This window comes from Gavia stellata, unplaced genomic scaffold (genome assembly GCF_030936135.1).
Source record: "Gavia stellata isolate bGavSte3 unplaced genomic scaffold, bGavSte3.hap2 HAP2_SCAFFOLD_34, whole genome shotgun sequence".
NCBI lineage: Eukaryota > Metazoa > Chordata > Aves > Gaviiformes > Gaviidae > Gavia > Gavia stellata.
The window spans coordinates 2,298,270-2,315,530 of record NW_026776320.1 but is presented as its reverse complement, the minus strand read 5'-3'; the positions used below and the strand labels follow the sequence as shown (position 1 = coordinate 2,315,530).

Below are 17,261 nucleotides of genomic sequence, written 5' to 3'. Positions count from 1 at the left end.
TTCTTCCATAGAAGAATCCTGTGTGGACTCAACTTCCGTGCAATCCATGTTAGAAACATGTTCTTCTGGAGACTCTTCCGCACTCTCTACTTCATTTTGGTCTTCTGGAACTTTATTCTCTTTATTGAACTAAAATTTCCTCCTCTTTGCTGCGATACTTGAAGACGCTTTGTTCTTTCTGCGTTTCCTTTTTGACATCTCTACAAAGAGATATCAGAAGAAGTAAGCCAAAACCTTACCAAAACAGTTCTTCCTTCAAAATCCAGCATCCTCATCTTACTTGACTTACAAGGAAAATTATCAAAGGAGCTCAGGTAACATTGTCTGTCTCCCTACATATGTCTAGAGAAAGAGTTGCAAATTAATGAGGTCAATTTGCTATTAGATTTTAAAAAGTCAGCTACAGAATTTCACTCACAAAACCATCAGCTTCAAGATTTTATGAGCAGAAAATTCTTACTTTAGATAGGAAGTATTACCAGAAAGCAAAGTTATTAGGTGAAGTTGCTTACTGTCTTACTACGTGAACTAATATAGATGAACAGAAAAGCATTTGGAGACGAGCCCTTCTTCAAATCGGTTATAAAGCTGTAAACTTCAGAAGCTAAACACATGTTGGGCAGAGTTAAAGAGACAATTTTAAGGGAATATTTGCTGGAGAAAAATTTGCCTGTGAAGACTTACACCTCACACGCTTTCTGTTAACCTTGTTTAAAACAAACTTAGCATTTTTGCCTTCCAGAAAAACCCACCGTTCTTTGTATCGACGGAGTACTGCACAAAGCGCATGGGTGAAGTCAATGGCAAAATTCCTAGTCCTGTTATGGAGACCAGGAAAGTTCACCCCATGTCATGCGTTTTAGCCGAAAGAGACCCAAGTCCCTTTGTTCTTTCATGTCCTTTTCACAGGAAAAGTGAGGAAATAATTGTCTTTCCTTTACATATCTATTATTATTGCTCCCCTATTTTTCTGCCCTTTCCCCCTTCAGCTGGAAATCACACTAAGAGGTGGCATAGATTTTAGCATTTGAGGGCAGGGAAGGGAAAAATACTGTTTCTCATAACTAAAAGCTAGTTGAGTATTCAGAAACTGCCATGTACAACATTTTTGACTTCAAGAGAGAGCAATTTAGGAGCCGTTAAACATCAGTTGGGTCATCAAGTCCAGTGTCTTACAATGTAAACCATCCAATGTACTTGAACTTCATAACTCTATCGAATGAATGACCTCTGGATTTATCTCACGTTTTGAAGCAAATTAAAAACACTGAACGCGTCTGGCACGAAGAACCAGGCATCACAGAAACCTGTTATGTCACAAAACCAGAGAAGGTATCAGTGACTTTAGCACCTTCTCCAGGAAAGTCTGAATAAAATGCAACTTGCCTTCAGAGCACGGTGTACTGGAATCTACAGGCGCTGCTGGCATCTTCATCTTTTCGTTACACTTTGGGTCTGTTTTCTCACAGCCAGGAACATAGTTCTGCTTTGGCATTACACGGTAGTAAGGCGGAGCATACTTTGAAGAGCTACAACCTTGCAACAAAGAACAGATAGCAAAGAATTGTGTCTTGCATTGTTGGTTACAAATACCGAGACAAGTCTTAAAATCATTAGCGTCAAAAACCATACCTCTTTTCTTGCGAGATTCTTGAATTTCTTCACAGCGTTGTTCAAAATCTTCATCCATTTCCTCTCTCACGATGGCATATGCAGTATCTCTCAAAGCACAAGCTCTGTGCCTAATGAGACGATCTGAAATTTTACAGTCAGAACTGAGTCTTTTCTACCAGCCGATGAAATCCTTTGTTTTGATTACTTATCGAAAGATTTTGCTCTTTTCATAGATAGGTTCTGAAGGGTTATCTCAGTGAATATTTTCAGCATAACAACATAAAAGTTAATCATTAAAGCAAAAGCACTAGTTACTGATCAACACTTCTATCACAATTTCTTGTCCAAGTAGTTTAATGCTCCAACATTTACAACCTGGCAAGAAATGCTCTCTGTGGATGTTTAAAATGATCTAATCCCAAGTCTACTGTCCACAGACGACGTTTATCAATTTATACATTTTTAATTTTTCCAAATTAGGGATCAAAACACATTCTTACCTCCAGGGTCTTTATCTGGGTTGTACTGTAAAGCATTGCTGCAGATTAGATCGATGTCTTTTAGAAAATCTCCTGCAGTTAGGTACTGGTGCAAGTCAATCTTCGAGAGAACTGCCGAAAGGTCCATGGGCTGTTTAATGACTGTGTCATAATCAGGTACCTACAAATGAAATATGCGTGTTCAGAGATTTAGCACAGTATCTACCAACATTAATTATTTTAATAACGTAAAATAAAGGACTTCTTCAAAACCCCAAATATTTATGACACATCCAAAGATATGGAAATTAACCAGTTAGTTGCTTGAAAATAGAAGGGCTATTTCAACTGGCTTTGAAGAGACAGACCAGAAGAGGGAAAAACAAGGAGCAGGGAGGTCAGAAGCACGTGTGGGGCAGAGAAGGGAGCAGACACCCAGGGTGGGATTCATTTCACTTTGCTTCAGAAAATCACAGCAAAGAAAGCTTTCTCAGTAGAGTCACCCGAGATTCTCTTTGTTGTTGGCGGGAAGAAAAAGGTGCAGGAATGCACCTTTGAAGTATCTGTCCTAGGCATCTACTTTTGCATGAGATAACTGGACCGAGAGGTGCCGATTTCTTTACTCAGACCATAAAAGGAGCCTAATGACTAGTAGAGATGAGGACATCTAGGTTTGTTTAGGTTATTTACATCTCAGAAACTAGAAGTAAAGGGAAAGACAAGTCAGTGGATGTTTAGGGGAACAGGACTTTGCTGAAATGCAAAGCTCTATTAAAACGACAGCTGACTTCGAAGTATATGCCCCTGGCTTAGACTTATTCAATACATTACATGAGAAAAAAAAAAGACAGAAGCGTATGGGAGGAAGAAGAAACCACACAGCCCTTATGGTTGATCTTATACGGAGGAGCCCCAGACGAAACAGAGAATAGAATCTTAGAATTTATTTTAAAAACTGCTGTTCTTACTCCTGTTCTCACAGAAACTACTGACAGTCAATTAAAGAGCTTTAGGCTTTATTAAAACAGTCCTGTAGATACTGTTTATAATTATAAAGAAAGAGATCTCTCTGCTTTTCAGTGCTGTAACATGCCTACATGTCAAAGCCTTTTCATGAGTGAACTGTGTTGGCAGTTGGTCTAACTGGCAGTCGGTCTAGATGGTCGTTATAGGTCCCTTCCAACTGAAATATTCTAAAGTTCTGAAGGCATTGCAGAAGGAACCTGGGGCTTTCAGTGAAACTCAAATAACAGACATTTGAGGGCCTCAAGGAGTCAGCAAAAGTAAAAGCAAACTTCCTGCTTCTTGAAAAATCAGAATAGTACGGTCCTAAAAACAAAGACAAACCTTCCTATAAAGAGCACACAAACTCTGAGAAATATAAACACGCAGAAATTATGAATACACGCAGATAAAATGGTATTACAGATCAACACTAATTTACCTCCTCTGGGTCGACAGGCTTTGTAAATGCTCTGAAACGTCTGTCACCGGCAAGTCTACGAGTCACATCCCTTAAGAAAATCCTAAGTTCATGCAATATATCCTCCTCCTGCTCCTCCAGCTGTCTTATTTCTTCCTCTGTCAGCTGTGGAGGCTTAGGCGGTGGTGCTACAGGCAGTACTTCCAATGTCTGCCAAGCTTAAAAGAATCAGAAACTTTTAGTCAATTTACGATACTCAAATACAAGCCTATGAAAAATTATTGATAGAAAATTACCACCAAAGCAAATGCTGTAGAGCTGTTAACTTACAGTTAGCAAAGTTTTCTATGTAGAATATCCTCACCTGTCTTAGTTTTTGATGCAGGAGGTTTAGCAGTTTGATTTACAATTAAGTCCTCAAAAAATGTTCTTCTTTCTTCCTCATTAGGCAACTGGATTTTGAACACTTCATCATCATTAATAAACAATTCTTTTATCTAAAGCACGAGGAGAAAAGATATTTCAGAAGTAAGGTCACACAAATTCATGTTCTGTTCCAAAAAGATGAGTGCCTTTCCAAATTAAACTGAATAATCAACTTGATAAGACAAACTGTGAAAAGGTATCTTCTTGGCCTTAAAAGGCTGGATTTTCATAGGTTAGCATGGCAAATTAAAGTATCTTCTCTAAGGAACACCTCTAGAGTTAAAGCTCAATGAAGGGACCCTATGATACACTGATAAAGTGCTGACATTCAGCACCTCCTAGACTGCTTATTTTGTATTTACCTGCCTTGCTGTCCTTTAGTTTGAATCTTTATGGCAGCTATCGAAGGAACAGGCAGGATTCAGGAGACAAGTGTGGGCTTTTTTGGTAAGGTGCTGTGGGTTTTTTTTAAATTAATTTAAATGAGGTGTCTAAAGCTGCACACTTCCAAGTTTTACTCCATTTTTCAATCTCTACTACCAGAAAGTATGGAAGGAATTTCAATACTTATTTTAGAAAGAATTTATTAACCGTAGAAGAATTTCTGTAGAAAGTTAAGCCCTTTCAAAGCATTTGATGATAAACACATCTAGGCAACTCCCTCTCTCCCCCCAGTAAATGAGACAAAATAACCAGAGCAGCATATTCACATTTTGAACACCTTCCTTTAATGCACACTCTCAGATACCTAGAAAGCTAAGCACATACTCTTACTGAATTTGGTTAAGAAATACAACTAAAAATAGATTTCCAAGTTACTTAAACAGAAGTTGGAACTTAGCTTTCTGATTTGTAAAGCTTTCACCGATATGAAGAAAGAAATTGAAATTTTTAATAAAGAATTTAAATTTGAAATTACATTCCATCATTAAGAGTGTGACCATCGTACTTTCTCTGTAAAACTATCTTTCACTTTTCAGTAAAAGTATCTTTTTCCCATGTACATTTCAAGCACCGTATATTCTTGACTAAGTACGTACCTAACAATCTTGAAGTCACTGGAATTATTGTCTGAAGTAAATGTTTATGTCTGTCTAATGAGCATGAGTGTGTGCGAAGGGGGAAAAAGTTGGGTCAAAGTCAATCTCTTTACTCAGAAAACACTTTAGGCAAATGCTTTCAAGCATTGTTTTGTCTAAGCAAATTTTAAGAGACCTGGTTAGGGTGCCTGAGTAATAACAGTATGAATTTGCTTAAGAGTGCACAGTACTCCAATGTTTAAAGGATTTATAAATTAACAAAAAACTGACTAAAAAAAGTAAGAAGAGTATCAACAGAAATACCTCTTCTGGGAGATCTGCATGACACACATCAGATGTTGCAAGCAGCAAAACTGGAGCAAATGCTGGAATGTTCTGCAGTAGTGTTTTAAAAGTAGCTCTCAATGTAGCTCCAGCAGCCTCCCACCACAAATGGATATGTGGAATATAAATGATACTTGGTGCTGTTCTTTGTGCTTCTCGCATCAACTGGTAAAATGAAAGCTTGGATAAGAAAACTAAACCATGTAGAACAGGCTAATAAATAACTACGTGTCAGTCAAACTGTCTTATGAAATAGGAGCACATGCAGCCAAAACATCAAAACAATCCAACAAAAAACAACTCCTTAACAATAAGGTAAAATTTTCACTTCACTCAAATATGGACATTGCTACACAGACAGAAACTGACCTGAATCTCTGCCTGATTTCAAAACTACTTAGGTGTAAGGTAATGCCTAAAGAGCCTTACAACTCAGCTGCTGTGGTGGTGTGCCTGAAAAAACAAGACTAACCCTTGAGCAAGATGTATTAGCCTGGGTAAATCACTACACGACTCTGACTGCACCATTTTCAATTCAGAGTGCGCACATATCCAAGTCACTCTGAAGCACAGTTTGAACAAGCAAAGACCTATGTGAAAAGATGAGGGCTGACACTGTGAAAGAAGCCTGGTTACAATTCATAACTTCACGTACATTTTATAAGAGGTGACCAGTCTGAATAGCTGCCTGAATAGCTAAATCACTCACAGCCTCTCATTATCAATCAGACCAGATTACGTGCTTCGGAAGACCACAAGCCATTGCCTACAGATGGTACCTCGATCACAGAAGAGGACATGCATCTACCACATGAGGGAAGCGGCAACAGTCCTTTCACATGACAAATTTCTCCGTGCACCCTTTCAGATTATCAATATTCAGGGAGTTCCTGTCACAAGATGGGAAGTGCACGTGGTATATCCGGGCAGTGACTACACATGCTAGTTATATGACCGCAGGTGCAACCATCACATAACACAAAAGGAATTGTTCCTCTTATGTGACAAATGAGTCTCCAGTCATGTAACATGTCCATCCTTACTTGTAGAGCTCTCAAATGCTGCTACTAAAGGTGAAAATATTTTAATACAGTGATGTCAAACAACGAAACGGATTTCCTGCCTAAAAGTAAAAAGGAAAACAGCACTAAATCTGCTTATGTTTAATCTATAGTATAAGAAAAACAAACGTAAGTGTTCCATGAATTTTAACGCTTTTACTGCATATCCTGCAGCAGTACAAGCTGTATATGTATATATAAAAAAAGAAACACTTCTTTTCCCCAAAAGCTTGATTGCCTTACAAATATAATGAAAATGAAGGTTACAAAAAGTGCATGACAGGCAGTCAGGCTGCTGCAGAGCCATCTACTGGGAGCACAGATTCTTAAGCAGCAATGAAAACAACTTTCTGGATCCCACCAAGATGGGGAGGACTTCTTGCTATAAAGAGGGGTTTATTAGCAGCACCTCCCAGCTTCCCAAGCTGCTAGCAGCATCCTCACTTTCCATTCCTTTGGAATGAAAGATATGGCCACATGTAACATCCTCATTTGATATCATTTGATCTAGCAGAAAAGTGGCTTTTCAGACAGAAGTAAACATAACAGCACATTCAAACCAGGCCACCTCCATTAACAATGAATTTTGCTTACTTTACTAGTTTATATACAGTTCATGAATCCTATGAGATTAAAGAGAAAAAAAGGTACCTGTGCACATGTTTCTTCCGATGATGTGATGCTAACAAACAAAACGGATAGGTCTAGTGTATAGACTGGAAACTTTTCCAGGGCATGTATTACTGCAGGTGCCAAATGAGAAGCTTGCCCGTATCCTGGCTCTCCAACTAGTAAGAACCGTGGCCTGCAAGATGTTGGCTGGTAATAAGCATTTCTAGAACAGGAAGAAGAAAACAAGTTTAAAAATGAGGTGATGAATAGGCACACAGATGATAAGGTTTTTTCCTATACACCTTTCTTTCTTTTTTTTTTTCCCTTTCGGTAAATACTCTCCATGTTCCAGCAAATAATAAGCTGGTCTGTGATCAGGAACACTGTCAAAGCCCATTTTCTTTTTAAAAAACTTGTACCATACCTCCCTTAAGAAATCCTGCCAATCCCCAGCATGTCTGCTGTTCCTTTGGCTGGGTTAAGTAACGGCTCTTAAATCATACAGGGGGACTGTCCAGCCAAATACACGTGTGACAACTCATCAGTAACCCGATATGGGGGAGAATAACAACTCTATCTCTCAGCACATGCCAATCTGGATCTCCTCACTGCCCGTAGACACTGATTTTCAGTAGGTCTTGAGTTTAAGTAGCTGTGAGATCTCTACATCTGTCTAGTTTAGCTGAAATTTGGCCATAGTTACTGGAGATAGTGGGAAGGAAGGAGTAGAACAACATTTCTAGAAAAAAATTAACGTGGGCACTGAAACACATTAGCTGTATCTGAAGAAGTACACAGATGGACTGGTTAAATTACAGCAGTACACTCAATATGTATTAAGATGTATATTTATTTTATTCAGTCATTCTAATGTTTCATCTTTGAATTGTCTATTAATTTCCTAGTAATCCTGCTTTACTAGCATGAAACACATTTGTGAAGAGCATTCGTTTTTTTCCACCACAATACTATTGTACCTTTGCTGGCTGAAGTCAAAGATCTAGAGACCTAACCAAGCTCAGCAGGTCAGAAGATTTTCTGGACAGCGCAGCAATAGAAAGTGAGAAAAATAACTGACCCACCAGTGACGACAATAATCTGTTTTTTCAACTGTCAGCTTATATGACTTCCACATTAAAATGTTAAAAAGTTAACATAAACTTAGTCGGTTAAAGGTACAAAATGCAGACATTGTGTTTTAACAAACCGTTTCTCAGTTCTGTTTCTGCTACATAATTCGCTGCTGGTTTAACAGTCTTGGAAATTAGAAGGGCAAAAGATGTCTACACGAATCTGTAGGGGTTTTTTAGCTAAAAGGACAGGCAGCACGTTTCTTTGGTCTTGAGTCTTTCAAGGAATGCCATGGATTAAATCAACACATTCTAATAGTCTGTGGACCACTTTGACTTAGGAAAAGAGGGCTGGGCCATTCAGTTTGATGGGTTATGGCAGTGTATTCCATTAGAACCTCAGTACCCAGCTGGATCTTCACGCTTACTTCTTGCAAATATTGATCACCCCCCCACACCCCTCCCCTCTACTTCTTCATCTACCACCCCTCACACCAAAACTGTTTACAGACACGGCCATCTGAATAATGCAAACATAAAGGGACAAATATGTACCTGCTAAAATTGAGGAATTTTTCCTTTTGTCTACCAGGCATTTTAGGAGTTGGCTTATCTTCAAAGATTGGTGGTGATTCCTCATCACTGTCAATCGCATAATTTCTTAAAATATGATTTAAACTGTCTGAAAGACAAGAGAGGTTTGTTAACTTTCCTGAATAGTCCATAGCTTGCTCTCACATTAATACAGCTTCTAAATCAGTGCTGGAGACCCCTTATATTGTATTTCTTCATTTGAGGGCACATGCAGAATGTTATTTTATGAAGAGTTTATCCTACCACAGATCTAAGGAGATTGCACAAGTCTCTACAAAGCTGTCCTACATCGCATGATTTGCATAAGGTATTCTCTCTCTGTTGGTGAAAACAATAGGAGGTTTCTTCCTTAGAATAAAGATGATTAGGAACTTCTGTAGTTCCTAGGCACCTGAAAAACCCAACAAGGCCACTTCTTTCTGGAGCAGGTTCCCCCACTGGATGTGGGGAAATTAAGTGAACATGGTGGCCACAGACTTCCCTTTGTCTAGGACTAGTGAGTCAGAATATACAGACCAACACATCTTCTAAATAAGGCTCCTCAAAGATCCCCGAAGGAAGAGATCATGAAAGGCCGACAACGGAGACGGGATGCAATTACCAATCCCTTAGCCTCTCTGCTTTTATATTGTTGGTGGGTTTCTGCCTCTTTTACCAATGCAAACAATCTACCAGCTCTACTGGGAGTAATACTGGTAGAATATTCTCCAGGGATTAGGATAATAACTAACTATTCATGGATCTCCGTTAATCAGGAGTGCAGCGAGTTTATCAATTTATTTGCTGTCACCAACCGACAGACAACTTGGTCAGGGCTGATGCAGTCAGGAGTGTGAGCTCACATACGCTATGCAAGCCAAGCCCCAGAGTATACGTTACTGAAACATTCTGATCTCATGTGCAGGCGTACAGTGTGATCCACAAACATTCAAATTAAGAGACTATGGTTAAAAATCACGATAGCTGTAACACTATTTAGCTTAAACCACTTATACTTGTATTGTGGTTCCGACATTCTTCACAGGAATTAGAAGCATTCATGTAAAAATGCCCTCTCCCCCCATTTAAACATTTATTTTGAAAGAGGTGCCTCACACATTAAACCTTAAATCCATCTCTACGAATGATAAACACGATATTAGCTACTGTCAGAAACAGGGTGCTCTAGGAGAGAATGCATAGTTCTCTCCTATGTATTGCGAGTCATTCACAGCTCCCATCCAGCACTTCAGTTTAGAATCCAGAATAAAAACTATGCACGATATTCCTGAAATAAAGGCGTGCATGTGCATATTATAAAATCCTACTGTCATTATGGCTGAGAGGTTTCTGTATGTTGATTGCACAAATCGGAAGTTTTTGCTTTGGCAGAAGTTTAAAGAAGCGGCTACTGTTGTTATACCTTGCTGTTGGTCCTTCTTTAGAGCAAGCTCTGCGTGGGGAAATACTCCCTGCAAGGCTTGTAAAATTCTTGCTAGTGTGTTTTCAAGCAGTGGTTTTGAAATAGGTGATAGTGCTCGCCCAGGTGAAGCCACAGCCCTCCGTGAAGCTGGAACAGTCTTCTGCATAGCCATGACAAAATCCTTCGCTGTTATTTTAATAGAAGCAATATCTAACTGCAGTTTCTCACTGCTTTTGTATATTTGAGGGTAGCGGCGGCGCAGAGCACAGAGGGCAGCTTCAGCACATAAGCATTTAATATCAGCACCACAGTATCCTAATAAACAAAACAAGAATGAAATGTTATGTCAGTCTCAGGCAACACAGAAGTCAAGGCCAAGGTTTCCAAAGTGCAACACTGAAAGACTTTGAATGCAGCTAAAAATTAACAGGCTAAGAGATAATCCAAAGCGTTACCGAACTGCAGAGAAGTTTTGTTATGTGGCTCACAGCCTGATACCCTGCGCTTATGAAGTGGCCTCCTAATCAGAACTTTAGTCCTGAGGAAGATGCCCCAAAGCTCTTTAATGTTCTGAGAGACAAGAAGAAAATGACAAGAAAAGAAGCATCTAACTTTGTTTGCTCCCAAGGCGTGTCAGCTGCCTCACTCTGCAGCAAGGCACAAGAGCTCGGGTGCTGCCTGGTACAAGCTCAGATTCCTTAGGACTCAGTCACGTGCAGTGACTGACTTTGTTTTCAAACTTACCAACACATTTTTCAGCTAGCTCTTCAAGAAACATGTCCAGTGGCTTAGGGGTCCAGTCTCGTGTGTGAATCTTGAAAATATCTTTTCTAGCCTGGAAACAAAATGGTTGCATTTTGGTTTGTCCTAAGTTTTCTCTTAAAAATAAAAAACAAAACACAAAACCACCTCACATTAACAAAAATACTTTTTCTCTCCAATTCAGCAAAATCTCATGCTGACAGGCTCATTAGTTCATCAAATTTGGTTTTCTGCCAGTTCATTCAAGGAAGACAGTCCTAGCACTACCTTTCAAATTGCTACAGTTACTACAAAGAACAATAATTATGACTCAAACTCCTGTCATTGATCCAGAAAATGTCAAATGTTGCCTGTCTTCGTGTCTGATCTTAGCAAGACTTTCATTTAAGTATTTCCTGGTACACAGATCAATTATGGCAGATTTCTAGAATTCTTCCACAGTAGGGAACCGTGTATTATATCCGTTTCATGGCACCTCCTCTCCTGTTCCTGAAAGCAGATAGAAACTGGAGGCAAATGTGTGTGTTAACTACACTGCTCAGTGCACTTTTATTAGCCTTCACTCCAATAAGCATTTTATCCTTTTTCCAAAAAGTGCTACTAAAAGAAAAAGCAATATCAGCGGTAGCCAGAGAAAAACCACAAAAACAGGGTTCCAGTTTTGCACACTATCGTCCCCCCAATATGTTTTTGTTGCTATATACCTATTTTTTCATTGCTTAGCTATTGCCATTGAACTAGAAGCTTCCCAAGCCCTGCACCTGTGCAGTGTACTTCACATCTTTGTCCAAGTCGCTGTTAACGAGTACCAGTAAGAATGTCAGATCCCCAAATACTTATAGGTAACGCCCAGGATACCCAGCCTGGGAACAGTCCAACACAGGTACGTCCACTATCCATTCATAAACCAAGAACTGAGAGCAAGAGTGCTTCAGGGTGAAAGTGCCTAATTGGATTAAATAAGTAAGCAAACATGAACCACTTTGGGAATGAAAAATCTTAAGTTGCTCCAGCACCAGCCTTGGTAAAAGTTGTTGTTAGCAAAAAGGCATTCTTGCGTGCACACCATTTCTGTCATTTTCCAGATGAGATAGCAGTAATTTATAGCTAATTCAGACATTGATCCTTACTTAAACATTTCAGTGACTAGCAGCATCCCCTTTTCTTGGCTGGTCACAGTGAAACCAAAATTAATTCTAGAACTACCTACTTGTTGAAATCATCTTAGTCATATATATTCAGTACCAGATCTGCCCTCCACAGCACAACGCAGCTCTCTCCAGACATCCCTCTTTTGTCCAAGTTGTACAACACTGATTTCGACTTTAACTGCTCCGTGATACTGCACTGTTATGTGATTTTGTTACAAAGAGGGACTTTGCCACATTAGCATTAGGGTTGAGTTTAAGTTCTGACCTCTTTATTTGGCAGGCTGAAGAGGAACTCTCGATCAAACCGTCCGGGTCTTCGTAAAGCAGGATCTATAGAATCCAGCCTGTTGGTGGCTCCAATTACCACAATCTCTCCTCTGCTGTCTAACCCATCCATAAGTGCCAGAAGTGTTGATACAATAGAGCTAACAGAAAAATGTAATTTTCATTCACTGGTTTAGTAAATTTTGTTACGTTTTACATGACCTTCTCCAATGACCACTCAAAAAGGACAAGCTTTTATTGATGAGATGCTCCTTCCTGAAAGACTCGTTTTAAGACATAAAAAACCAGACAAGGTAACACAGGTCTTGTGCTGCTCTCAAGCTTAGTGAATTGTTTTCAATTATTGTTTAAAAACCATCTGAAGTTTAGTAGCATTGAATTACTAGTTTTCAGGACAAATGAATGTGTCACATGAAGTTAAATAGGTTGTGGTCTTCTTTTCACAAAGATCTAGCAGCTTCTATGTAGGTACAAAAAATGTACTACCTATGGATTTCATCTTGTTCACAGGACCGCACAGGAGCAAGACCATCTATCTCATCAAAGAAAATAATTGAAGGTCGCATCTGGTAGGCCTAGAATGAAAACACAGGAATACTGACATAAGTAAATCAGCACAATTTTAAAGAGAGAAACGTCATGGTTGGAAAGTCACTGGAGCTAGATTTTTCCAACTAGCATCAGGGATCTCTACTAATTGAGCTAACGGAGTAAGTGGCACGAGTAACAGAAGACAGCAGCTATGTCAACCCACTGAGACTGGGTGACAGGAAACAAATCATACCAGTAGTTTTTACAGCTATTTGGCAACCACCGAGAACAGAGCCAGGACTTAATTCAATTACAGGTTCTGGAAGCAAGCTTCTGTTATGAATTTAAATGACCATGCTTGCAGCCTGCATCTGTTTCCCTCTGATCTAAAGCCACCGTCTCTTGCCTCTTGAAACCTTTTTTGTGGCTGTTTGATGTTTTTTTTTTTTGGGGGGGGGGTGTTGCTTTGCGAGGTTCTCTCATTTGTTTTATTAATCTTTCCCAATACATCTCAAGATTTCAAGCCCCTAAAAAACCCACTGAAAAAAGAAACACTGACAATCCCGTTTCAGTGGAAGGAACTGACAAAACCCAAAAAAGAGTGAGTTCTTAAAAATATTGACCACAGAAAACTACAGTTACAACTCGGACAGAACACATGGCACGTTTCCACCTTACCTGATCAAACAATAAACGAAGCTGTCGTTCAGATTCCCCCGCCCATTTACTCAGGCAGTCGGCACCTTTTCTCATAAAAAAGGCTATTCTCCTGTCACCTTGGCTACATTCATTAGCAAGTGCACGAGCAACCAGTGTCTTCCCAGTCCCTGGAGGGCCATAGAAGAGACAGCCTCTGCAATTAAAAATACCAAAGATTCACATAAGAAAAAAACATCATGGCAAAGTACCTATTACAACCCTCATCCCTACAACACACAACTCTTCTCTCTAGCTTACACTTCACGTGTAAGAGAGCGGTAACAGCTGAAGCGTGAGAAAAGTCAAACCAGATGGAAGTTTTGTGTTCCTACACAACTCAACAAGGCAGTAAACAACATGAATAAAGAGGATCATGCAGATGTACAGAACCTTGAGAAATGATCGTAGTGTCCCAGAACAACACTTCCAAAACTGCTGACAAACTAACAGGGGTGGTTACAGCACAGTGGAGCCAAACAAGAACAAACTTCAGCACAGAATCTAAGACTGGGCTAACTTATGAATCACCGGTTCATGCTTCAATGATACACGGCACATTCATTCTTGTTTTCACAAAAGGCAAGATTTGATAGTAAAGCATTTAATTCTCCCGTAAAAAGCTTTAAGTTAGTGGACTTGGTCTCCCATTGCTGATGATAAATGAGGAGGAAGTCTGAAGCTGGGATATATAAATATAGCCATCAGATAAATATAGCCATCAGATAAATATAGCCATCAGCTAGAAAAGCCAATACACTGCTGTTTCAAAAAGAATTTAAATGAATAAAGAAGCAAAACACAGATTTTGTTGTCGTTCTTTGTAATACTTTTAAAGTTACTGAAAGCAAAGGATTAAAAGTCGTATTTCAATATACCATGATTGAGTTTTGCTGACCAAGAATATGTAAAGCTAACTAATAATTTCATTTCATAACTAAGTACAACAAACGCTGCAAGGTTCTAGTTGCAAGTCCTATCAATTGTAAACTTGATACTTGAGCACTTGAAAAAAAAGAGAGTCGGTGGGAGAGACAACTGGACTTCCAAGAAACAAATTACAGTTGACTACCAGTAGGTAATTCCTTCTTCCTGCTTATAAACTAATGAAGTTGACTTGTACGTAGAACTCAAAACAAAAACACTCCAACCCTGCCTTTTAAAGGCAAGACACTTTCAAAGTATATTCTCCCCACACAGTACATCTTTGATCCTACATATATTCTGGATTCTATCCATTTTTAAGAAATTACTTTTTACTACTGCTAAAAAACCCCATCAACACTCCTGAAAATTTTGAAGCATGGAAACATATTGATACCTCAGTTGAATATTCTCATGAAAATGGGGGACCAGCAGGTCGAGGGAGGTGATTCTTCCCCTCTACTTCACTCTCATGAGACCCCCCCTGGAGTACTGCGTTCAGCTCTGGGGCCCCCCACGTAAGGACAGGGACCTGTTGGCGCAAGTCCAGAGGAGGGCCACAAAGATGATCAGAGGGCTGGAGCACCTCTCCTATGAAGACAGGCTGAGAGAGTTGGCATTGTTCAGCCTGGAGAAGTGAAGGCTCCGGGGAGACCTTAGAGCAGCCTTCCAGTACCCAAAAGGGGCCTACAGGAAAGCTGGAGAAGGACTTTTTGCAAGGGCATGTAGTGACAGGACAAGGGGTAATGGCTTTAAAACTGAAAGAGGGTGGATTGAGATCAGCTATAAGGAAGAAATTCTTCACCATGTGGGTGGTGAGGCACTGGAACAGGTTGCCCAGAGAAGCTGTGGACGCCCCAACCCTGGAAGTGTTCAAGGCCAGGTTGTATGGGGCTTTGAGCAACCTGCTCTAGTGGAAGGTGTCCCTGCCCATGGAAGAGGGTTGGAACTGGATGATCTTTAAGGTCCCTTCCAACCCAAACCATTCTATGATTCTATGAAACAATGTCTGTTACCTTGGAGGTTGAATTTTGAATCGCTCAAAGACTTCTGGGTAAAGCAAAGGAAAAACGACCATCTCTTTTAAAGCTGAAATGTGGTCAGAAAGACCACCCACACCATCAAACCGTACCTAAAGAGAAATTCAAAAGAACACATTTTATATGTTAAAGAAAGCTGCAACCTTGATAAGGTTCCATCAGAAATTGTATGTCAGCACAAAGGAAATGCTCTGGGCAATTTTCAAACTGCTTGAGAGAAAACTGTAAACCAAGGTAGCTGTAGACAGCACGTTATTGAAAGCTTTCATAAACACTGGAAACATCTCACTGACACAATGAACTAAAAATACTTACTGAACAATCTGTTTGCATTGGATCAACGTCAGCCAGACGTGCTCCAATTTTCATTCGATCCTTGTGAATTCCCTTCAAATCGTCTTTCCGAAAGTTTAGTGGAAGACACCTGATTTGAATTAAGGAGAAAGAGAAAAGCGCTTTCTAACTTAGGATGCAGCTAGAAGGTTTTTGCTTTTATAACAATGGCAAGTGAATGCAGAAAACCTTACAAATGAGCTTAAACTTCCTAAATAGTTAAATACGTGTTCAAATTGTTTTCTATTTAATGTCTGTGAGTAAATAAAGGAAAAAGGTCACTGCAGGCATTAAACTGGGTTTACTTCAACAACTCTTAGCACTTACGAATAGCCACACCAGTCAACACAGCACATACATGAATGCAAGCTCTCACTACTTAAAAATTAGATCAAATGTTCAAGGTTTTTATAGATTTAAGAACAAGCATTTGAGATTTGCAAAAATACACTGTTTTCAGGTTTATTTTCCCTCTCGGTGAGCACAGTAAAAAAAATCCATTTAAGCAAGAGAAAAATAAGAATTCTAAAGATCATAGTAAGACAACAGAAAGAAATTATGGCAGTTTATAATAGCACTTAAGTTGTTCTGCATGACAGCATTAAGTAATTTTCAGTTCACAGCCTTCCTCAGACAACAGGCTGCTTGTTCTTCTCTTAACTGTAATCTAAGTTTTGTACTGGTTTTCCATGACTATACATGCTGGAAAAAACATCCCACTGCTGTTACACTTGGCAAACCTTTCTGAAAACAATGTCCATTTGGGCTTCACAAAGAGAATTAAGCCATGGACAGACAGGCAGAAACACTGGGACTACTTCACTTTGGCTTTATCCAACTTTCCTCAGTATCTTAACTCAACCAAGCATTATAAGAACATTCATAAGCATGGAAGAAAAGTTAATTAAAAGTGAAGGCAGTTCTGATGCTAAGAAAATTCATTTAGAGGGCAAGTACATAAAAGATGCTCTGGTATGAAGACCTCTCTGCAACTGGCAATCCCAAAACAGAGACACCAGTGGCAAATTTCAACATTGGCTGTGCCCAAATTCTTTACACATGAAACACCTTCCAAATACATCCTCCCGCACATGCTCTCAGACCTGGAAGTCTTAAGCAGCCACAAGCACCTATTTCCAAAAAACAGGTTAAACAGTTTTGCTGCGAAGTACAAAGCCCCACACCTTACACAAATCAATGTATTAACAATAATTCACAGAATCACAGAATCACAGAATCACTACGGTTGGAAAAGACCTGTAAGATCATCAAGTCCAACCTGAAAAAAAAAAAAAAACCAAAAAAAAAAACCCACACACAAACAACCCACGCAAGCCAACCACCACACAACAACAACAAGGCACAACACACCAAAAACCAACCCACCCAACACCACACAGCACCATGTCCATCAAGCTACATCCCACAATGCCACATCCACACGCTCCTTGAATACCTCCAGGGAGGGTGACTCTACCACCTCCCTGGGCAGCC

At 39.6% G+C, this 17,261-nt stretch overlaps 1 protein-coding gene across 1 annotated transcript in view; it reads right to left on the bottom strand.

Annotated features, from left to right (window-relative positions):
• Window positions 1-494: 494 nt before the first annotated feature.
• LOC132320859 (ATPase family AAA domain-containing protein 2-like) overlaps window positions 495-17,261 on the bottom strand; it is a 47,651-nt gene continuing 30,884 nt past the window's right edge. Inside the window, exons 4-19 of the mRNA XM_059834483.1 lie at window positions 15,750-15,858; window positions 15,411-15,526; window positions 13,453-13,627; window positions 12,730-12,818; window positions 12,224-12,383; window positions 10,790-10,880; window positions 9,904-10,360; window positions 7,019-7,202; window positions 5,286-5,471; window positions 3,881-4,013; window positions 3,538-3,734; window positions 2,115-2,274; window positions 1,633-1,755; window positions 1,387-1,536; window positions 753-818; window positions 495-604 (exon numbers count right to left, since the gene is read on the bottom strand). Of these exons, the coding sequence (XP_059690466.1) occupies window positions 495-604; window positions 753-818; window positions 1,387-1,536; window positions 1,633-1,755; window positions 2,115-2,274; window positions 3,538-3,734; window positions 3,881-4,013; window positions 5,286-5,471; window positions 7,019-7,202; window positions 9,904-10,360; window positions 10,790-10,880; window positions 12,224-12,383; window positions 12,730-12,818; window positions 13,453-13,627; window positions 15,411-15,526; window positions 15,750-15,858 (2,506 nt within the window). The remainder of the gene's footprint in view (window positions 605-752; window positions 819-1,386; window positions 1,537-1,632; window positions 1,756-2,114; window positions 2,275-3,537; window positions 3,735-3,880; window positions 4,014-5,285; window positions 5,472-7,018; window positions 7,203-9,903; window positions 10,361-10,789; window positions 10,881-12,223; window positions 12,384-12,729; window positions 12,819-13,452; window positions 13,628-15,410; window positions 15,527-15,749; window positions 15,859-17,261) is intronic.